Source organism: Gadus macrocephalus, chromosome 3, assembly GCF_031168955.1.
Source record: "Gadus macrocephalus chromosome 3, ASM3116895v1".
NCBI classification, from domain to species: Eukaryota; Metazoa; Chordata; class Actinopteri; order Gadiformes; family Gadidae; genus Gadus; species Gadus macrocephalus.
Window position 1 is genome coordinate 15,701,712 of NC_082384.1, and position 19,655 is coordinate 15,721,366.

At 44.9% G+C, this 19,655-nt stretch overlaps 2 protein-coding genes across 3 annotated transcripts in view; both read left to right on the forward strand.

Moving 5' to 3' along the window:
* Positions 1–6,496, forward strand: part of LOC132454321 (atrophin-1-like) — a 12,164-nt gene extending 5,668 nt beyond the window's left edge. Inside the window, exons 3-6 of one of the 2 annotated variants that reach the window (XM_060047599.1) lie at positions 259–351; positions 656–803; positions 1,100–1,261; positions 1,591–6,496. In XM_060047599.1, coding sequence (XP_059903582.1) covers positions 259–351; positions 656–803; positions 1,100–1,261; positions 1,591–2,948 — 1,761 coding nt within the window. In that variant the 3' untranslated portion in view covers positions 2,949–6,496. The remainder of the gene's footprint in view (positions 1–258; positions 352–655; positions 804–1,099; positions 1,262–1,590) is intronic. The other variant, XM_060047600.1, reaches the window with a different exon arrangement.
* A 626-nt stretch (positions 6,497–7,122) lies between these two features.
* pdcd4a (programmed cell death 4a) lies at positions 7,123–19,578 on the forward strand. The gene is made up of 11 exons (XM_060047601.1): positions 7,123–7,555; positions 11,094–11,372; positions 11,700–11,797; positions 13,283–13,396; positions 14,691–14,912; positions 15,327–15,424; positions 15,768–15,882; positions 17,158–17,265; positions 17,478–17,588; positions 17,875–18,014; positions 18,360–19,578. Exons 1-11 carry the CDS (start codon positions 7,510–7,512, stop codon positions 18,409–18,411), a joined length of 1,383 nt encoding a protein of 460 aa, XP_059903584.1. The 5' UTR covers positions 7,123–7,509; the 3' UTR covers positions 18,412–19,578.
* The last annotated feature ends 77 nt before the right edge of the window (positions 19,579–19,655 follow it).

Consider the following 19,655-nt stretch of genomic DNA (forward strand, 5'->3'; position numbering starts at 1 on the left):
ACAATTGCAACACAATTAAAATACAATTAAAATAAACGACAATAGCTTCTTATTATGTTATTTTTGTATTATTATTTTCATTTTTACCATTACCGACGAATGTCAGGTACAACTTTTTTATTTTTTTATTTAAAGAATAGTTTAAATAAAACCGAGTGTAATGATTAGGATTCATGTCAATTAATTTGGTTACTTCCCTACTTCAAGCTATTCTTGCAATGGCATGGATATATTGTAATGTCGCGTTTCTTTCACTAGGTGGTGACATTTCACGAGAATTCTGGCAACCAACCCGTAGTCAGTCCTAAAGAGTCTTCCACTACGGCGCACCGTTCGCAGCCTTCACCGCCAGTACAGGCTTGATTAGGGACATTTTACATGCATTGCAGTTTAAAATACAATACAATTGCAACACAGTTATAATACAATTACAATACTTTAAAATAAACGACAATAGCTTCTTATTATGTTATTTTTTTATTATTATTTTCATTTTTACCATTACCAACGAATGTCAGGTACAACTTTTTTTTAAATTTAATTAAAGAATAGTTTCAATAAAACCGAGTGTAATGATTAGGATTCATGTCAATTAATTTGGTTACTATTCTTGCAATGGCATGGATATATTGTAATGTTGCGTTTCTTTCGCTAGGTGGTGACATTTCACGGGAATTCTGGCAACCAACCCGTAGTCAGTCCTAAATACTGTCCCGGGGTGAACAACAAGCCTGGCTACCTCTGTGAAACGGGCCATTGCTGTGGAGAGACCGGCTGCTGCACCTACTATTATGAACTGTGGTGTAGGTCACATTTAAATGCGCTTCAAACACCAAGTGACCATCTATTTCCTAAGCTTCTATGCGCAAATAGCTGAAACGTTTGTGTTTGTTTTAATGCTTATAGTTGAAGTTTTAAAGATTTAGATTAAATTAGCATTTTTCCAAAGTTACCAAACCAGCTAAATATATGGTTGATGTACTTTTCATCCTGCGAGAGATATATATATCTAGAAAAAACGAAAGCTATGCTACTGTTACAGCAGAGAGTTTGGGAGCAGGCTGAAGCTAAGCTCTGTTCTGTGTGCCGGCCACTGCAGGGTTCTGGCTGCTGTCGACCGTGGTGATCCTGTTCAGCTGTTTCTGTGCGTACCGGCACCGCTGGGCCAAGCTGAGGCTCCAGCACCAGCAGAGACAGAGAGAAATCAACCTGATCGCCTACAACGGCGCCTGCAACTACCCGACCTCCATGCTGGACCTAAGTATGAACACAGCACCTCATATCACTGTAGTCCGAGGGATTTGTGATAGTCGGGAGTCCGTTGACGTCAGTTGACAAATGTTTTGAAGTCAACCTTAAAGTAAGTTCAAAAGCTGTTTAAATATTTCTTATCAGCGAAGCATTAAAGAAAATCCCGGTTAGTAGCTTTTTGATAAAAGCTTCTGCTAAATGAAAAGAAGGTGCCGAAAGTAAACAAATAGCCAAATAATAAAGAGCCGGCCGAAGCTTGTAACCTCTGTATTTAAGGGGCTTTAGTGGAACCGACCTCAGCGGATCTTTGTTTTTGACCTGACCAATGCCCTGCCGTAGGCTTCCTGGCTTCCTTCAAACTCCCGTCGTACGAGGAGGTGGCCGCTCAGCCCTGCACCCCTCCTCCCCCCTACAGCTCCGTCTTCGCCCTGCGAGGAGGAGGAGGAGGAGGAGGAGGAGGCGGGAGAGGAGGAGGTGCCCTAGGAGGCCCTAGCTCCTCCTACGCCCACGACCACCACCACCACCACCACCCCCACCCCCCCTGCCCTCCGTACCCCTACCCCGGCCCCTACCCTCCTACCCACGGCCCCTACCCCCTCAGCCAGTGGCCGTACCCGCCCAGCCAGGCCCCCAGCCACACCCCTTACCCCCCCAGCCACGGCCGCACCCCCGCCAGGAGCGCCATGACCTCCTCCCAAAGCTCCGATAACTACACCAGCTGCTCCTGCGAGTCCTGCTCCATCACCTCCCCTTCCAGCAACTCCTTCTCCGTGCAGGTGACGGACGAGACCTACGACAGCAGCCGCGGCTCCACCCCCGGGGACGGCGCCGACCGGGCCGTCGCCATCGCCATGACGACCAGGCCCGGGCGCTCGGCGCCTCTCCCGCCCGACCCGTCCCCCAGCGCCGCCCCCGAAGGCGGGCCGCCCCGAGCCGCTAACAGCGCGGGGCGCTCGTTTCCCGCACTCTCCCTGAACCCCCCACGCCCGCCCCACCCACCCCGCTTCCCCCTCCCACCCCTCATCCTCTCCCCCACCCTGGCCCCGCCCTCCTCCACCTCCTCCTCCCCCCCCCCGCCGGCCCCCTCCTCTGTGTCTCCTCCGGCCCGTCCGCTGGTCGTGTCTGACCCGCTGGGGGCGCTGGGGGCCAGCCGGGGGTACGGGACGGGGGGCTCCACCCCCGGCCTCCCCCCACCACCCTTACCCTTCCCCAAACACGCCCTCTTCTCCTCCAGCGTGGCGTTCTTCGAGCACCAGCGCTACGACGCCGAGCGCAAACAGCAAGTGGCCTCGCAGAGGGGGATGGAGGAAGAACACCGAGGGGGAGGAGGAGAGGAAGATGATCTCGATGATGACGATGATGACGATGAAGATGACGAAGACCACTTCCGCCATCGCAGGCTGACGGGCGACTCGGGTATCGAGGTGTGCCGCTGCCACATCAAGCGGACGGAAGGGGACGAGCCCGCGGTGGAGAAGGGCGGAGGCGGTAACCGGGGGAAACGAGGAGGAGGAGGAGGGGGGGGGGCGCTGGGATACGGGGAGGGGGCAGAGGAGGTCCTGCACGACAGCGTGGACTGTTCCCTCCGTGCTCAAGCGGCGGCAGGTCGGCGCCCGTATCAGCGAGCGGAGGCGACCGCGACCCCTGGGCTGCCCCACAAGGCGGGCAAGGCCACCGTCACCGTGGAAACGTCATGAGCTGGAGGTCTGGCGACAGGATTCATCCGAATTGAGGTACCGCAAAATCCCAGCGACAGTCGGGACGGTTTACCTGCGGGGCCTAGCAGCACCTTCTGCTTTTCAGGAACAGAGGGTCAAAGGCTCATAGGTGCCCAGCCTGCAAAAATTGCTTGAATTGAAAGGCTGAATTAGAAGGTGTTAGCATGTTGCTAACGGTGACTGGAGATGGGTGGGTAATATGGAAGTGGGTTTTTACTTGCTGTTTTTTTTTTTTTAATGAAACCGGTCTATCTTTCCCAGATAGACCGGTTTCTGTAAGGAAATGGCTTCGGGGTCACTTTTTATATCCGTTTTCTCCATTTTGTATCTTCAATTCACTGCAAGTAAGGAAAACAACGTATACACACACATACAACACGTATACAGACTCACACTCCACACACATACGTACATTTTCTTTTATGATTTACTTTCCAAACTTCTCTGTCTTTGAATCCAGCTGAGCATGTGTCTGCCCAGTCACTAGCAGATTAATTTACTTGATTAATCCTTGCAGTTTGAAACCCATTGCTATTGAAAAGTCAGTTTATTGTATTATAACGAGGCTAGATGGACTGTTGTTTATGAACAAAATAAACCTTTCTCTGAAACATATAGATAGAGATTACACATGATCTGTTGAGGATGAAGGGAAGACTGTTAATGTGTAGTTATGAATTGTACAACAGAAATACTTTCTAGATTTATTTATCATTGGTTGCATTGACTGTTGACCACATTGAGGGTTCCAATATTTTTAAATGTACTTATTCGTTTTATAAATCACTGCCAAATTGTGCAGTTCCACAACATGTTTTCATGGTGATTAGACACATAATTTATTGGTTCTGTGAATTATGGCATTAATAAGCATTTTGCCTTTAACAAATATTTTGTTTACTATCGCCCATATACAACTTTTGGTTCGGTTGTGACACTACGCTATCAGGTCAGCTTTAGGTTGCTTTTCTTTTTTATTTCAGAGGCAATAATGAGCACTTACGGGAGAGAAACAACAACTCTACATATTTAAACTACATGTCTTTAGCACACTGTGTCTTTCCTCCCTCATTCAAGATGGCCGAACTGAAAAGAAAGACTCAAAACAAAACAAAAGATCTACTTGGGTGACAGAGCTTTATAACGGAACTACAATCCCTCTTCGTTTTGACTGTTATTCAAACGTATTGTGTCAAAGTTACCTTTGTAATAGCTTAGTTAGGGGAACTTCAACCTAATCTCAACTCTTTAAGAGCGCCCCTCCCCCTCCACCGTGATGATGGACTGTTTTTGTGAGGCAGGAACTGTTTATAAAGCTGGCATTCTTAGCGCGGCTTTCACCCACATATACCACATGAATGTATATGCATTTGCAATGGCAAGAAGAGAGACTGTTTACGATCAAACTTGTTTGGCATGTGAAATCTTCACAGAGGATACTCGGAAAGCCATCCTGCTTATTGTGATCTTTTTCGTAGGAATATGTTTCACGGAAGACAAAGTGGTCTGATCTACCATGTACTTGTGGTCATGCTCTTAACATATGAAACATGATTGATATCTTTTTTTGTTTAAGAACTTAGCTGATTGATTTCCACAGGTAAAACGTGCAGACAATGAAATTGTAAAAAAAAGAGCATTCGTGTTACAATATTTAATGTGGCTCCTTGAAAACAAACATACATGCAGCGTCTCACTTTGCTGGAGAACATTTTGTATTTGTGATTTCTTTGAGTGGGTTGCAAAGTATGCCGAGGCCATATTAAGGAATCACAATTTGCCTGGAGCTTACCTCTCACCTTCCTATCGTTAGTTTCTACGGCACCCGGATTTTTCTTTATTCTGGAAAATATATAGTTTAAGGGGGTCGGATGTGAAAATGTGTCCAGACGGAAGAGGCAGATATTTAAGAGACACTGATGTCCCAATCAAGGTGAATATAGCCTGAAACATACAGGCTAATATTCTTCTGATTTCCACTGCTACTTCACTACTGTACATTTTTGTATAAAAGAAATAGATAAATATCAAGTATCACAACAATCCCTTTTTTCTCATTGGGTTGGGCTTTTAAAAGTATATTGTCTCTTGCAGTATGTATATCGTGCCTAGAAGATAATATATTTTGCGTTGGACATCATGTCATCATTGTGCTGCTATGTATGTGTCTCCCGTTTGGCTGTATGTACTCGTATACCAAAAATTTACTTTTGTTTTCCTATCGATACTTAAGCAGTCTCTTTATAAAATATTCTCAGTACAAAGTACACGCACGAGACTTGCAGAACTAGTATTTAGCAATAGAATAGTAATCACACCTTTTTCCCTTGTTCAAGTGGGCATTTGACAAAAAGAAAAGGACTTGTGAAAAGCGGTTGCGAAAATGAGTTTACCTCGTTATACTGCCCTGTATTTGGCAAAGGGCATGGCTCATTGATTGTACGTGGCTCTTTATTTGGCATTGACAACAGCTCATTGTTCTCTGATTAGGTGGAAGCAGACTTTATCTGTCCCCGATCTGATACTGAGTTTGCCCAGTAAGACACTTGAGCCAAAGTAGTTTGTTCTCTCTTGCCTTTTCTAGCAGCTAAGTGTGTGTGTGTGTGTGTGTGTGTGTGTGTGTGTGTGTGTGTGTGTGTGTGTGTGTGTGTGTGTGTGTGTGCGTCTATGATCTCCCCTTTCATTACTACCGACAGGCCAAGGCCCAATGTAAGACTGTTACCTCGCTAAGAAATGACTGCAAAGGACTGTTGACTCAACTTTTTTCCAGATCGTATTTATTCTATATTTGTACTATCTTATTTTAAAATGGTAAAACATAAATCAGTTTGTTTAGGTGAACAAGGGAAAAAATTAAGATAAAACCCCAGTTCGGACAGGACATGGCCTACTTTTTATATTTTTTCCATGTAGAAATTAACATTTCTGGTCGCTTACATGAATTGCAAGTGAGCAGTAGACTCTTTAGCAGCATCTTACGTGGTTGTGGAATAGTTTAAAGTAATATTAGCGAACATGTGGCGTACATTGAGGGTATCCTATTGTGCAATTATGACTTCTGCTCTTATCCGTGTAGCATACATGTATAAGAGGAAAGAAATTAGTGGTTTGATATTAAAAACAATTGCAGCTTATTATGAGGCCAAAGGTGATTATTGTTGGTGTTAGTTAACATGATAATATTTATCAGTGTTGATATCTAAACCTAGGCCTTTTTCAATAGTATGTCAGAACAGAAGAAAATATCCCATTGTACATTTGTTTTTCTTGTTGTGTATTGTACTGAAAATCCTGATGCATATTGTACTGTAAATGCTCACAGATAAATACATTCACTTTATTGGTGCCTAGTTGCTTGCACCCATCATGTCTTTTTGATATAGCTGTGTTGTAACGGTTGATTTGGCATTTTTAAATGAATATTTTCTTGATTTTGGGTTATCCACTGTATTACATAAACATTTGCATCTCTTTATTCAACCGAGACTTTGGATCCTGTGTCAAAAAATAAAAGGTACCTCGTGCTATCCCTTTGATTTACTGAATAATTGTTTTCAACAATAATGGGAAACGTAGGAGGTGAGAAAGCATTACACCGTAGCGCTACGTCGATCACATCAAGTCAGTGCACACGTCGTCCTTTCTGTTCGGTTGGGCCGATCGGACAAGATTGATGTAGGGGGCGGGGACAACACAGCTCAATAACACGTTTGTCAGTTTGTTGGTCCACCTCCCTTTAGTCAACTTAATATGTAGGCCTACTGTAAATGGTCCCCTAGACGTCATCGCGGGTACTACTAAAAACCAGCGACTACAATAAACATTGGGACTTCGGCTTCTAACCATCAGAAATATATAATGTTGTACAAGAATAATGCATCTAATGGCTTGCTTCGTTTATCTATGTTAACAATAGGGCCACCATTAGCATTGAAGTTACGCTTAACCACGTTTTTAACAATTGCTTTTAAGAGTGAGCCATAAAAAAACAAGGTTGTCAACATCGTATATGTGCCATTGCCATAGTTGTTTTTAATCTTCTGCATGCTATGGATTGCTGCTCTGTGGTTGGTTAGCGTGGACGGCACCTGCCCCCTGTATTAACCAATCCCAGCCAGCGCTGTGTCCACGTGACTCCGCCTCGACTCAGGCTACTTCCAAAGTTAAAAACAGACTTTGTTTATCTTGCAGGCTGCTCGTTGAAATGTGCTTCGATTAGCCATTTTCTTTCAAGCTGGTTGTTTTGACCGAATATTTCGAACACTGCGACTGGAGTGTTATAGTATTCATTTGCATGCCATTTTGTATCGATTTTTTCTAGTGTTACATTATATTGTCATTGTATCATTGCGTGAGCAAAAGAACAATAATACGACGTCGAGTAGGGCTTATATTTAGCACGCGTTTTGTCCAAATATAAATTTAAGATACCATTTTAGGTATTGTTTGTTGAATTTTTCATTCGCTAAACCCGTCGGGATCGCAGCTATTTGACAGAACGTGCAATAAAAAATAAACAAACAAGCCTTTACAGAGCGCCATGGCGACCGAAGTGGAGACTTGGTCCACCGCTCAGCAACACGAGGGTGAGTTATCATTACTAATAACCCAGTGCTTATTGATCGTCTCGATGGTGATCTCATGCAAATGCGTCGAAGGACAAATTGAAATGGGGTTGTGTGAATACGGTTGCGTTCTGCAGTCCATTGTCCAAGAAAGGGATGGGCTCCGATACATCCATGCTCCATGTGCTCTGAAGCCCCCCGCAGCCCTCTGCGTCGTCAGCTGCAAATCTGGACCATGCCGTTTGCTTCCTCCACTTGGATACTATTTTATGCTACTATATTTGTGCGTGCAGTATTTTGATAGTCTTTTAAAATGGTGCATACCTATACGACAAGATTAATACGCGGACTGTATTTGATTGGTCGAAAACAGCAGTCACTTCCGCTCCGACGTGTGATTTGTATGTGTACCATTTTTAATGTGGTGCACGGAGATTCTCACGGTTTTTGTTCCCCTTTTTATAAATTCTGCGAGTGTTTAAATAAAGGCGTGCCATATATGTTTGCTTGGCTTGCATGTCGTGGTGGAGCATTCGTATCTGCTCTTAGCCATATTTCTGCAGACTATTTCCACTGAGTACAATGGTGACGTAAGCATGCACTACTCTTTACCTTTTGGACCAATAGGAATGCGCCAAATTGTAATGTTGTTGTGTTTTTGCAAGTTACATAATGTGTCTTTGCTTTGAATACAGTAAGCAACCAAACGAAAGAGTAGACATTAGGCATGCTTTCTAATATATACATTTTTGTTTTATTTTATTTTGCTCCAAATCATACATCCACACACCTTTACATTCACTCTGTACAGCATGTACTCATACACTCCATTCACCTGTTCGCATAAAGCTCAATAAGGTCTAGAATAATTTATGGTTACGGATATATTCAACCTGTCTCTCTATTGGCACACACAAAAAGTTTGTCTATTGGCCAGCAAAAATATGTTACTTTATCCAGTATTTCTAAAGCTAACACTTTAAAACGCCATGTATCCTGCCTGCTGTTAAAAAAAAAAAAAAGTTAACTTGTTTGTGTTCTTTCTGGAATATCAGAATCTGCTGGGCCTAGGCCTTAAGTGCTTCTTTGAAACTCCTTAGATAAACATCAAGAGGAAAGCTATATGGAGTGGCCTTAATGCCATAAATGTCGGGCCTGGTTTCCTCATGGCCTGCTGACTAAACAGAATGCTACAGTCTGCTTGTTGCTCTGCTGTCGGCCCAGCAGCCCCACTGCTTACAAACACACTGCGCAACACACGCACAGCGTACTTGGTGTCCGTCTTCATGTTTGGGATCAGAATGTGCAGACCAGTCGCCATGTGCGCCTGTACTCATTGTACATTGTGGAAGTGGCTCGTTGGTGGAGTGGCCACACTACCTCTACTGTACCTTTACTGCACCGCATAGTTACTCTGTTTACTGTTTATGTTTTTCAGTTATTCAGCCTAAAAGTTTTCGCAGTTCACCAAAAGCACATTTATTCCAAAGTTAACAAGATGAATCCCAAACTCTATTTTAGAATTTATAAAAGCTATATGTATCAGATTCATAATGACTGTTGAACAAACTTGGCACCACACCCATCTCTGCCCTATGGCTACCAGAGATCAGGTGTGTGTGTGTGTGTGTGTGTGTGTGTGTGTGTGTGTGTGTGTGTGTGTGTGTGTGTGTGTGTGTGTGTGTGTGTGTGTGTGTGTGTGTGTGTGTGTGTGTGTGTGTGTGTGTGTGTGTGTGTGTGTGTGTGTGTGGTGCAAACGGAGCACTCCTCAGACAAAATAAGCCATGTTCCTCTATTCTGGGCCAAAAGACTACACACTACTACTAATAAATCAACTTCTGTAAATATAGGTGGTCATGAGGGATACAACCTACACATCTAAGGAAAGCCTTTACTCTAGGAAACTAGCTCCACAAGTCTAGCAGCCTTGTTTCATCCATCAAGCAACATATGGCTGCTCAACTTACTCTTGACTCACACTATGCCTTTTTTAACTCGCTATGCTCGGTCTTGTTTTCCTATAGTTTCGCAATCTCTTGCCTTCACCCTCAGCCTTGACTTTCTTTTTCTTTTTTTCTCCTCTCGCTGGCCTGCATCTAAGCTTGGAGCGCGGCCATTGGCCAGTCCCTAACTTACTGCTCTGGCGGGGTCGTGGCATATAGCCTTCGTGAGGGAGAGGGAGTGGCGCCCGAGAGGAGTCCATGGGACACGTGCTCACTTGTTTACTGCAGAGCGGCTGGTGACTGGTTGTCCCAGTGCTACGACAGGTTAAATCTGGGCTATAAGCCCACACCGCACCAACTTGCCTTTCCTTCGGCTGCCTGTTTGTATTCCTCACAGAGAACTGCGCTCATGCAAACTGTGGCCGTAGTAGAATTTCTCCTTTTTAGACCCTACCACAATCATGCAACAGTCCACGGGGTGTTGCATAATACTTGTTGTATGGAAGACGTAACCAAAGAGAATAACTGAATAGGCCTAGACCATTGCTTGTGTATGAAGGCAGCAACTGTCAAGCTTGGCAGACACACCGGAGTATGGATACACTGAGTATTCCTTACACGACTCGCCAGTATTTTGTCCTCTGTGCCCCCCCCCCCCCCCCCCCTCTCTCTCTCCACCGCCTGCGGTACAGTACAGTCATGTGACTTGAGTGAGTGCCCACGGCAGCCATATCAGGCAGAGCATCGGCTTCCTCCGCTGGTACGGACGAAGAGCACACGAAAACGGGCTGAAGAGAATAAAAAATTATCCCTGCAGTCAGCAAGTTTTGTGTGCTGCTCTCCCACGCACGGGGCCATCTGTGGCATGCCAACGGGCTCTGATGTGGTTGCTACCCTCTATGTGAAGGCTGCGTGTCTTTGGGTGTCTTCAGCAACCTTTCTTAAGTACCTGATTGTTGGTTAAGATGGTAAAAAGTATGGTTTGCCTAAATGAGTTCCTGTTTGTACACATGGCAACCGTTTTAAGGTATTTTGTTTCGGCTGAGAGATTATTAGATGAGACTGGCCGCCAAGTGTTGCCTTGTGTAATGCGAGTCTGCAGATAGTGGTTAATGCAATACTAGCAACGTGTACAGCCAACATGCTTTGTACCACCTCATCCAAGAACAGAGCTTTTGGAAAATATTGTTTGGTGCACATCTCGTTTACTAGTCGGTAGGTCGGTCATTCATTTAAACAATGAATGACCCACTCAACAGTTTCTTAAGCATTTGGTGGAGGTTAAAACCATATCTCCTTTCGAAAACAACATGCCTGAATAGGAGAAGAGGTTTACTGGCTGTTGCTCAGTGCGTGTGTTTCGTGTTGTGTCTTGTTTTTCTTGAGGTTTAGTTGATGATGATGCTGTTGGCTTCATACCATAAATGCAGCCAATTATACGGATTATAAAGAAAATTACTTGGGCTGAAATAAACTGTCCATCGCTGTTCTCTCCATGAGGGTCATCTTATAATTATTTTATCTACTCCGTTTCCAGTGGGGGATTAAATCCACTTGTTGACCATGTGAGCTAAAGGGGGCGTGTCCTTTGTGGTTTCCTCTCGTCCAATCACCAGGCGTGTTTGCCCTGGACGGTGACATGGCGGGCTACGATGATGACCTGAACGACTGCGAGGTCAACGGTAACTGGACGCCCCAGGAGAAGGCCCTCCACGAGGCCCGCCTGAAGGCCAAGGCCAAGCGCCGGCTGCGCAAGTCTTCGTCCCGCAACTCCACCAGCGACTCGCTGTCGGAGTCCGGGGAGCTGCTGCCCGGCGGGGACAGCCCCAAGGGGAAGGTCAACGCCAACGACCGCAAGTCGCGCACCGGCAAAGGACGGGGCCTGCCCAAAAAAGGTCTGTTCTAGGAAAGAAAAATATCAAGATTGTTAAAATGTGCTCATTAACAACGTGCGGCAAATGGGATCTGCTTAGGATTGTTTTGATTGTCGGCCTTTATGTAGCGATAGCCATCATTTCCTCTTTTTTTTTAAGGTGCAAGATCTGCACCTTAATTTCGTTGTGTAAATACTTTGTATTTAACCCAATGACAAATAAAGATTATATTATATTTAATTTTAACTTGCATTTGTAGAACATTTCACTAAACCCATGTACAAAGAAGGTGAATCTGAGGCAGGTCCACGTGAGAGACTATTGCCTGACGGGCTGTTGGTCTGCCAGGTGGGGCCGGTGGTAAAGGAGTGTGGGGGGCCGCCGGGATGGTTTATGAGGTGGAGGAGCCCGACGCAAAGGACCCCAACTACGACGAAGTGGCGCAGGTCAGTACACGCTGTCCGTCTCCTTGTCTGTCTGTCTGTCTCGCTCGCTCGCTGTGCGCCGGGTTCGGAGCCACGGTGACCTGGACTGCTGAATCTGCAGTGCCTTGCACCCTTTCACGGCTCAATTATACGCACACCAACGTGCACAACAAAAACCAATCACTACAGAGGTGTGTGTGTGTGTGTGTGTGTGTGTGTGTGTGTGTGTGTGTGTGTGTGTGTGTGTGTGTGTGTGTGTGTGTGTGTGTGTGTGTGTGTGTGTGTGTGTGTGTGTGTGTGTGTGTGTGTGTGTGTGTGTGTGTGTTCCCTGTCCCAGTGGAGACGAGAGGGCCTCACGTCGCAACTGACGTTAGTCACACACAGAAAACAAACAAACACGCATACGCTCTCTTTTCTGATGAACTACGCGCCAAGCTGCCCTCTGTTCCTGAATAGCGGAGTCTCACACAAAACCCAATTGTTCGCTCTATTTATGGACGCAAGGCCCAGACAGTGGACAGAAGCCCCTCCCCCCCCCCCCCCCCCCCCCCCCATAGTCACTCTAATGTGATGGTCTATTCTGCTAGTGTATACTCGCCACTCAGATCGCTGTGTCCCCCACACAATCACAGTGTTAGGACCTTCTGAGGCGCTAATCAAGCCAGAGTGCAAGGTGATGTTGAGGCTTTTTAGTCACATATCGAAAGTGTGGACTCTGCCTGTCCGTGGGTATAGAGTGACTGGTCAGGCCGTCCCACTTGACATCAAACAGTCTTGGGTCATGCAGTTTCTTTCCAAAGTCCCTTGGTTCCAGTGTCACTTTAGGTAAACAGCCGTGGGTGGCCAAGGGGAAACGCCCTGCGCAAAACCAAACACCCAAAAGTCTTTTAGGATGGAATATGAGTTGAGTTGTGTAATCGCAGTACAACCAAATTCATACATCAACTGCATCCACTTGGGGAGGCATAAACAACTGCTAGTGAGCAAAGCAGTGTGTTTATCATTTATTAATGTCTTGCCCAGCCCGACGTTGCTAATTTTCTCATAGCCGAGGCTCAGTTCTTTTTATAGAGGGAACTGGAAAAGTGAGGTGTGTGCGAGGGCTCTTTTGTTCTTGGAGTGACACTGGTGTTTATTATGAAGTGGTGCATATTTGTGCGGTGTGCACACGTGTTGCATCAGAGCACCCAATCATCCGTTCTATTCTGCAGGGAAGAAATATTTCTGTTTTGGAGCCCCCCCTGAGTTGATTTTTCCCAATTTCTCTCAAGTTAATAATGATCTACATCATATGGTTGGTTCTGTATCCCTTTATACTTCCAGTGTGCAATTAATGAATCCTCTGCAAATTTAAGTATGAAAATAATGTTCTCGATTTATACAATAATAATGAGTGTCTGCACATGTTAATATACACGCAAGGTTTTTCGACCAGATGAGAGAAGCGCATGTAACTTAATTGTAAATCGAGTCTTAAAGCCTGTTTGTTTCTGTCTCTCTAAACAGGGTGACACAGTGTACGCCACGGTGGTGCCGGAGTTGGACGAAAAGCTGCTGGAGAAGACGGTGAACCCCATTGTCAAGGAGTACTTTGAACACGGAGACACTAAAGAAGTCCAGGTAATGTGAAGCGACCCCCACGCACTCTTCATGAGAAGGGTTTTGCCATCCAGAGGCTATATGCATAGCTGACTAGATCCGTGGTTCTAATCCTTTTTTGGTCTGTGACACTATTTTGGGTTCAGAATATTTTGGTGACCCCCAGATCTTTGATTTCTGTGCATCTCTTCTTCTACACATCATTTGAACCAAATCAACCTCCCATATTGGTATCAGACACGGTTGGGGTACATTGCTCTAGTCTAGATTAGGAATGCGCGATATAAACGATATACGATATAAACGATAAAAAATGGCCTACGATAGAGATTTTAGTTATATTGCTCTATCGCGATAATGTATGTTTGACACGATCTATCCATGACTCGCGAAATATAAAGAGCCACGAGTTGCAACCGTCTGCAACGTATCGTCCGCGACCCGCGAATTTTAAAAAGAGCCACGAGCTGCAACCAGCTGCATCGCATCATCCGCGACACGCGAAATTTAAAGAGCCACGAGCTGCAACCGGCTGCAACGCATCGTCCGCGACCCGCGGAATTTAAAGAGCCATGAGCTCCGACCGGCTTCAACGCATCATCGTCATCTCGTCATCAAGTAAATATGTCTGAAAGCGAAACGGAGGAGCTGGTGATTGCTCTCATTTCATGTTCATTTCAAAATTATATGCGTTCATTTTGCACTTATTGTTTTATGTTTTAATAGCAAGTATCTGTGCACACACTTGGAAGATTTTTCTTTATTTAAAATAGCCATGCCTAAATAATACTGGACGTATTTCCCTAATTCACAGTATTAGTTTCTTTATTAACAAGACACCACCAATTTTTATTTCATTAAGAGAAGTATACGTCATTACACAGAAGATTTTTTTCTTTTTTAAAGTCTCTGCAGCTACAACATTATGTTGTATGATTAGTTTTGCACAATAAATGTTCTCAAAACGACATACATTTAGCAGTTTAGCTTTCCTTAGAGTCTATGTAACCTGTTCTGAAATGGTTCTATTATGATTTATATATCGTGATATATATCGTTATCGCAATAGGTTGCATGTATATCGCAATATGGATTTTAGGCCATATCGCCCATCCCTAGTCTAGATGTATACTCTAGCTAGCAAATTATCAACCTACAGACCATGTGCCTGATATTGCTGTTTTTCAGAATGAGCGAAACAACGCAGCCATCACAGCTACTCATTTGAATGTCTTTCCCGATGTAAACATCCTTCCCCTGATAATCCATTGTGTGTGTGTGTGTGTGTGTGTTGTCTCGGTCTCCTTCCCCCAAGGCTTTGTTGAAGGGCCTAAACCTGGGTGCTCACAAGTTCGAGTTCTCCTCCCTGGCGCTGTGCCTCTCCCTGGAGGGCAAGGCCAGCCACCGCGAGCTCACGTCCCGCCTGCTGTCCGACCTGTTGGGCAAGGAGCTGTCCCAGGCCGACATGGCCCGCGCCTTCGACAAGATGCTGAAGGAGCTGCCTGAGCTCATCCTGGACACCCCTGAGGCCCCCAAGGTAGGCAGCAGGACCAGGGGAAGAAAACACAGGGAGGCAACGGCGCCATCTGTGGTGAATCCGGCAATGGATACGACGGCTGTCAAATGGGCTAGACATGGGTGTCGGGTGATTCTTACTGCCATGTGGACATGATACTAGTGGGACCAATCAGAAGATACTGTAATGGCAATCGTGTGTGTGTGGATTTGAGTAATATTTTGCTGGTAGAATAAATGAAATCTCCTCAAAACTATTTTAATTGAGGGGGAGGCCAGGAAAACACAGCCTGCAAGTACATACACCTTTCTTCTTGTTTTTAACTCCTATTCTATTTGTAACATAATGTTTGCTGTTGCTGGAAGTGCAATTTCCTGAGGGAACCTTCCCGACTGATAAAAAGACATGATGAGACTGGTGTGTTTTGTGCCACAGATGTTGGGACAGTTCCTGGCCCGAGCCATAGCGGACCACGTGCTGCCTATGGCGTTCCTCGACTGCTACAAGGGCAAGGTGGACTGTGTCCACGCCAGGTAAGGGAAACGATAACATCATCGCTCATTTATTTTCTTTCTTTTTATACAGTGTGTAATACAGTACGTCAATGGTGTTCGGCTGGCGTTGGCTCTATCATACTTCTGGATGGACACTCCCACTTGGAATGTCACTAGTTGATAAGTTTAAGAAATGCCTTGGCATTACCAACCAGCCCCACTCCTGGTGGTCAAATAGTGGCCCGATTTGACCACAAATAGGGGCCCTATTTGACCACCAAACAGAGCATCACATTTTCGAGGTGTGTCTGTGTGTGTGTGGCTAGAATCGTTTTTAGTTTTATTTTTTCCACTCACGCTTCTGCTGATGCCGTCTGTCCAGGGCGGCGTTGGACCGCGCTGCCGTGCTGCTGTCCATGAAGCGGGAGATAGTACGGCTAGACAACGTTTGGGGTGTGGGCGGTGGGCTGCGGCCGGTCAAGCATCTCGTCAAGGAGGTGAGCCCCCCGCCTGGCACAGTACCACAATGGACGCTTGGCTTTAATCATACATGGTTGAGGAAGACTTGGCTCGGAAGAATGATTGCTAATGAAGGGGTCGGGTATAGGGTGGCAAATTGTGTTTTTAAAAGCGCCTCGGTTTCGGGCCACAAAGTATCGTGAACACTGAGGGAACCCTCATGGGGATAGTATTGACACTGAATCTTTTGGCCCTCGGATGCCAAATGCATTCAGGGTAAAAGTGTGTAAAAGTGTGGGTCATGCTCATTCAGCAGAAATCGACCGGGATGTTGGATCTTCGAAAACAAAAGGGAGGAGCACCCTATTTATGTGCCCCCACAACATCAAACTAACACGCACACACAACACAACATACCTAATTAGTTACGGTAACATACACCCATAATTAGCGATGATAATACACCAGCAAGGCAGGGTTATATTGACGTATTGGGAGCATACTCCTCGCCTTTTTTTAAATGACTAAATATTTTGTACAACCTCGGGAGTTTAAAGTGTGGTTTGTTTTGGAGTAGAGGCATGAGACCTCTTTCAAATCTCTATCGTCGTCTCTGTATTCTTCCTCTTTTAGCTTGTCTCTCGCTAGCTTAAATGCATAAAGCCAACGTGAGTTAAGAGGCCATGCAAAAATAAGAGTCTCTCATTAAACGTTCACGTAAAAGTTCAACCCTGTAGTTATGTCTGCTGTGCCGTGTGTCTGTGAATAACATGTTGGGAAGAGATAGCTCTTCAGCTCTCCGTGCTCAGTACGGCTAGTATCTGTAAGATAAACTAATGATTCTGACATAGCCATGATTGTGTTGTTGAAATCGTTTTATGACATCTAAGGCATCATGGATAACTAATCTTTTATGACATACAAGTTGTCAGCGATAAAGGGGCACTTACTGGTCTGCAAATGTTTTTTCGCAACATAGCATGACTTTCCGGGCTCCGAATAAATAAAGTTTGCTGAAATGGTATGTCATTATACCTCAAATGCAAGATAATTTTGTATGCATGACTGGCATTCGCCAAAAATATGTAAATCCAAGATGGCAGTCAGCTGGAGGTTGCCTCAATCTGCTGCCTTCTCTTATCCTGTAGCGTGTCAGAGATTGCACACATTTTAGATATGAACTTTACTTTGACTGAACACGTGTGTGTGTGTGTGTGTGTGTGTGTGTGTGTGTGTGTGTGTGTGTGTGTGTGTGTGTGTGTGTGTGTGTGTGTGTGTGTGTGTGTGTGTGTGTGTGTGTGTTCTCTCTCCAGATGATCCTCCTGTTGAAGGAGTACCTGGTGTCTGGGGAGGTGTCGGAGGCAGAGCGATGCCTCAAGGACCTGGAAGTTCCCCATTTCCACCACGAGCTAGTCTACGAGGTGTGTGTACAAGCTAGACCCGAACAACAGTAAACCACAAACTAGCATTGTCAACACTGCCACCTTGTGGTCAAACGGCCAGTCGACATTCAATGGAATTTATTTTTAATTTGCTAATGTAAATGAGTTACACATTAAATCTTGTTAAAAATGGATATTTGAATGAAAACGTCATGTGTTTATATTTTATGCTTGTTTGCATTGCCTTTCAGGCTATAGTGATGGTGCTGGAGTCCAAAGGGGACACCGCCATCCATATGATGATGAAGCTCCTGCAGTCCTTCTGGAAGTCGGGCCTCATCACCGTGGACCAGATGAACCGGGTCAGTTCGGGTTTTTAAAAAAAACTGTGGTGGGAAACGAATTGTAGCGGGCTAGGATGTTGAGGCAGCCAGCAGGATGGCAGGCTTCAATGCTCAAGTCTGCTGCCTACCTGTAGGTATCCTTGGGCAAGATGCCCCCTACCCCTGCCTTCTCCCTGAAGACATTCTACCTGTATTCACTTTAAAGTCGCTTTGGATAAACTACTTGTTTTACCATTAAACATTATGTTCTGTTAACAACCCTGTTGTAGTGATGCAGGTTTTCTTCTCGCTGTGCGGGTTTCAGGGTTTCCAGCGTGTGTACGACGAGCTGCCAGAGATCTGCCTGGACGTCCCCCACGCCCACTCCATCATGGAGACCTTCGTGGATCTGTGTTACCAGGAGTCTGTCATCACCAAACATCTCAGAGACACCTGTCCATCAAGGTGAGCGGCACTCACCAACCGCTAGGGGAAAGCAAACCCCCGTAACACCAGTTACAGTGACAGAGTATCAGTTTTCTACTTGCCTGTCCAATCGGACATCAACATTGTGTCAATGACCTCGTCATTTGTTGAATTTCATTGGATTCAAATGCCATGTATTTGCACCAAAATGTATTAATTTATAAAGTTTATCAAGAATACCATAAAATAGCAGCATACATTGGTTTTCCATTGTGGGCCTTTTTCGGGTCTGATATTTATTAGATATACCCAGTTGACTGCTCAGACGGTTTGCCAACAGCCAATGCATTAGCTGATTATGCTTCGTCTTTTTCTACCCACCAGAGGTCGAAAGCGTTTTGTCAGCGAGGGAGACGGGGGATTGGTCAAGAACTGATGAAGAGCAGAGCGGGAGGAGCAAGGGAGAAGGCGCACGGCGTCTCTCTCCCTCACTCTTCGATCCACTCCACTCATCTCGTTATCTGAATCTGCCCGTTCACCGGCCTGCTAGTTTACCTTGCTGTACCTTTTGTTGTCAACTCCACACATTCACACCAGCATCGGAACGTAGGAGAGAGCAGACGACATGAGGCCGAGGAAGCCCAGTTCCCTTCATCTGTTGATTTCAATAAAAATTGTAAAAAGTATTCATGACTGCCGGAGGTTAACTTAAACTATTAAGGTTAGGTTTTTCAGCGCCTTAGGCTTTGTACGAAACCCGGAAGGATTTGATTTCAGACAGGGAAAGGTGGGCACGTTGGTTCCTTCAGAGTGCGTTTTTATTTTATTTTTTCATTAATTTGGTGCTTTGAGTCTTTCTCGTGCTCTACCTTGGAATTTGTACGTCCCTGTTAATAATTTGGATTCTGATTGTATTGCAGAACGAAAAGCACTTAGAAAAGCATATAGTACTTCGTAGCAGAGCTCAGCAACAGCAGCACCCAGTCTTTAATTATTCGGCTGCAAATGTATGATTTCAATCTAAAGTACATGCTTTCATTTGTCTATTTGTTGTTGTACTGGGATTTTTCTTTTGCAGGGTTTTCTCTGTTCCTTGTCCCTGTCGCTGCATATTAAGGCCCCTTGTTCCAAATGAAAAGCACTCGACAAAAAAAAAGCATTTTGTGTACCGTTTCAATATTCATATGATACTCTGTTCAGGGCATCTGAACTGGCCCATTGCTTTGCCAGGGGAGTAAGTCAATTGGGGTTGGTTCTTTTTGTAAATTGGAAATCCGTAACCTGTGATTGACTATTGTAATAGGCACTTAACTAGGCAGGCGTATGGAGATGTCACACAGTGTTAGGAAATTCTGAAACCCCAATGAATGGCTAATCTTAGGTTTGGTATCTGGTTGTCCTGGTCTTAAAAGGAATGTTAAAGTTCTACTAAAAGTGTCCATAAAAACTACGCCCTGGTTTATATCTTGCTATGGAGACTTTGTTGATGTATGTTCCAGACTACGTTTATACAGTGTTTGTGGGTATAATTTCACATGTTGACCAAAGTAAGGGATATGGAACACAATATATTACATTCATTAAAAAAATATCTAAAATGTAACTTTGTCCATCTTATTCTTTATTCAACGGTTTATTTGCTGGGAAAATATCATGCAAATTTGACGAATCGTTATGTTA